Here is a 967-nt window from a genome sequence, read left to right on the forward strand (position 1 = left end):
CCTCCGTCAGGGCTCTCGAAGATGTCAAGCGCCTCCTCGGCGTCCCGGTGCTGCCGGTAGGTCATCCAGCAGCAGGGCTCCACGTCGGTCTCGTCGATGCCCCAAAAGGTGAGCTCCTCCTCGAAGAGCGGCCCGCACACGTCCGCCGGGCAGTGCAGCTTGCCCGTGCGGTAGTAGTTGAGCACGTAGGCAAAGACGCCCGGGTGCCGGTCGAAGAAGAACTCGCAGCCCCCGCCGCCGCTGCTGCCCGCACCGCCGCCGTCAGACTCGGGCCGGCCTCCGCCGTCGGGATCGGCCAGCCAGGCGAGGCGGGTACCCGGTAGGGTGCGCAGGGTGCTGCGGTAGGTCTCATGTCGCGTGCCGCCCACGTTGATGATGATCTTCTCCGACGCCTCGCCCTTGGCCATCTCCTCCTTCAGACATGTTTTGGACGGAGGCTTGTTCCCCGACTTGCGCCCGCGGTAGGAGGAGACACACACCGAGCTGATCATAAGAAGCGCTGCGGGGCTCCGGCTTGGGGCTGCCGCTGCCCTCCAAACACCCTTCCCGAGGAGGCAGCGTCAAACAGGGGAGGGGGAGGAGACGAGGAGTAGGCAGGAGGCGGCGGCGGCCCCCTCTGCGGCTTGGCCCTACCTCCCCCAACCCGGGGCGCGGAGCGGGAGGAGTTGGGTTTCTCGGGTGCACAGGTGGTTGAGGTTTGGGCAGGCAGCGCCGACAGGGAGACAGGAAGGGGAGAGGTGAGCCGAGGACCCAAGTGAGGGGTCTGGGGAAGCAGAGGAAAGCACACACACGCTCCCCCGCCAGGACAGGGCACGCAGACGCTCGGGCCGGGACACGCCCCCTCTACCCCTCAAAAGACGAGACAGCGCACAGTCCAGGCGCACTGCGAGGGGCTGGGACGCGGGCGCGCTCACATTCACAGGGGCCACCCTCCGGTTCCCAGACCGCACCGAGCTCCGGGAGCTGC

General features: G+C 68.5%; 1 protein-coding gene across 3 annotated transcripts in view; it reads right to left on the bottom strand.

The window, feature by feature from the left end:
• Nucleotides 1–529, bottom strand: part of KCNC4 (potassium voltage-gated channel subfamily C member 4) — a 24,399-nt gene extending 23,870 nt beyond the window's left edge. For all 3 annotated transcript variants that reach the window (XM_023725336.1, XM_023725337.1, XM_023725335.1), the window contains exon 1: nt 1–529. In XM_023725336.1, the coding sequence (XP_023581104.1) occupies nt 1–491 (491 nt within the window). In that variant the 5' untranslated portion in view covers nt 492–529.
• Nucleotides 530–967: the final 438 nt, after the last annotated feature.

The sequence above is a fragment of the Trichechus manatus genome, unplaced genomic scaffold (genome assembly GCF_000243295.1).
Source record: "Trichechus manatus latirostris isolate Lorelei unplaced genomic scaffold, TriManLat1.0 scaffold00297, whole genome shotgun sequence".
Classification (NCBI taxonomy): Eukaryota; Metazoa; Chordata; class Mammalia; order Sirenia; family Trichechidae; genus Trichechus; species Trichechus manatus.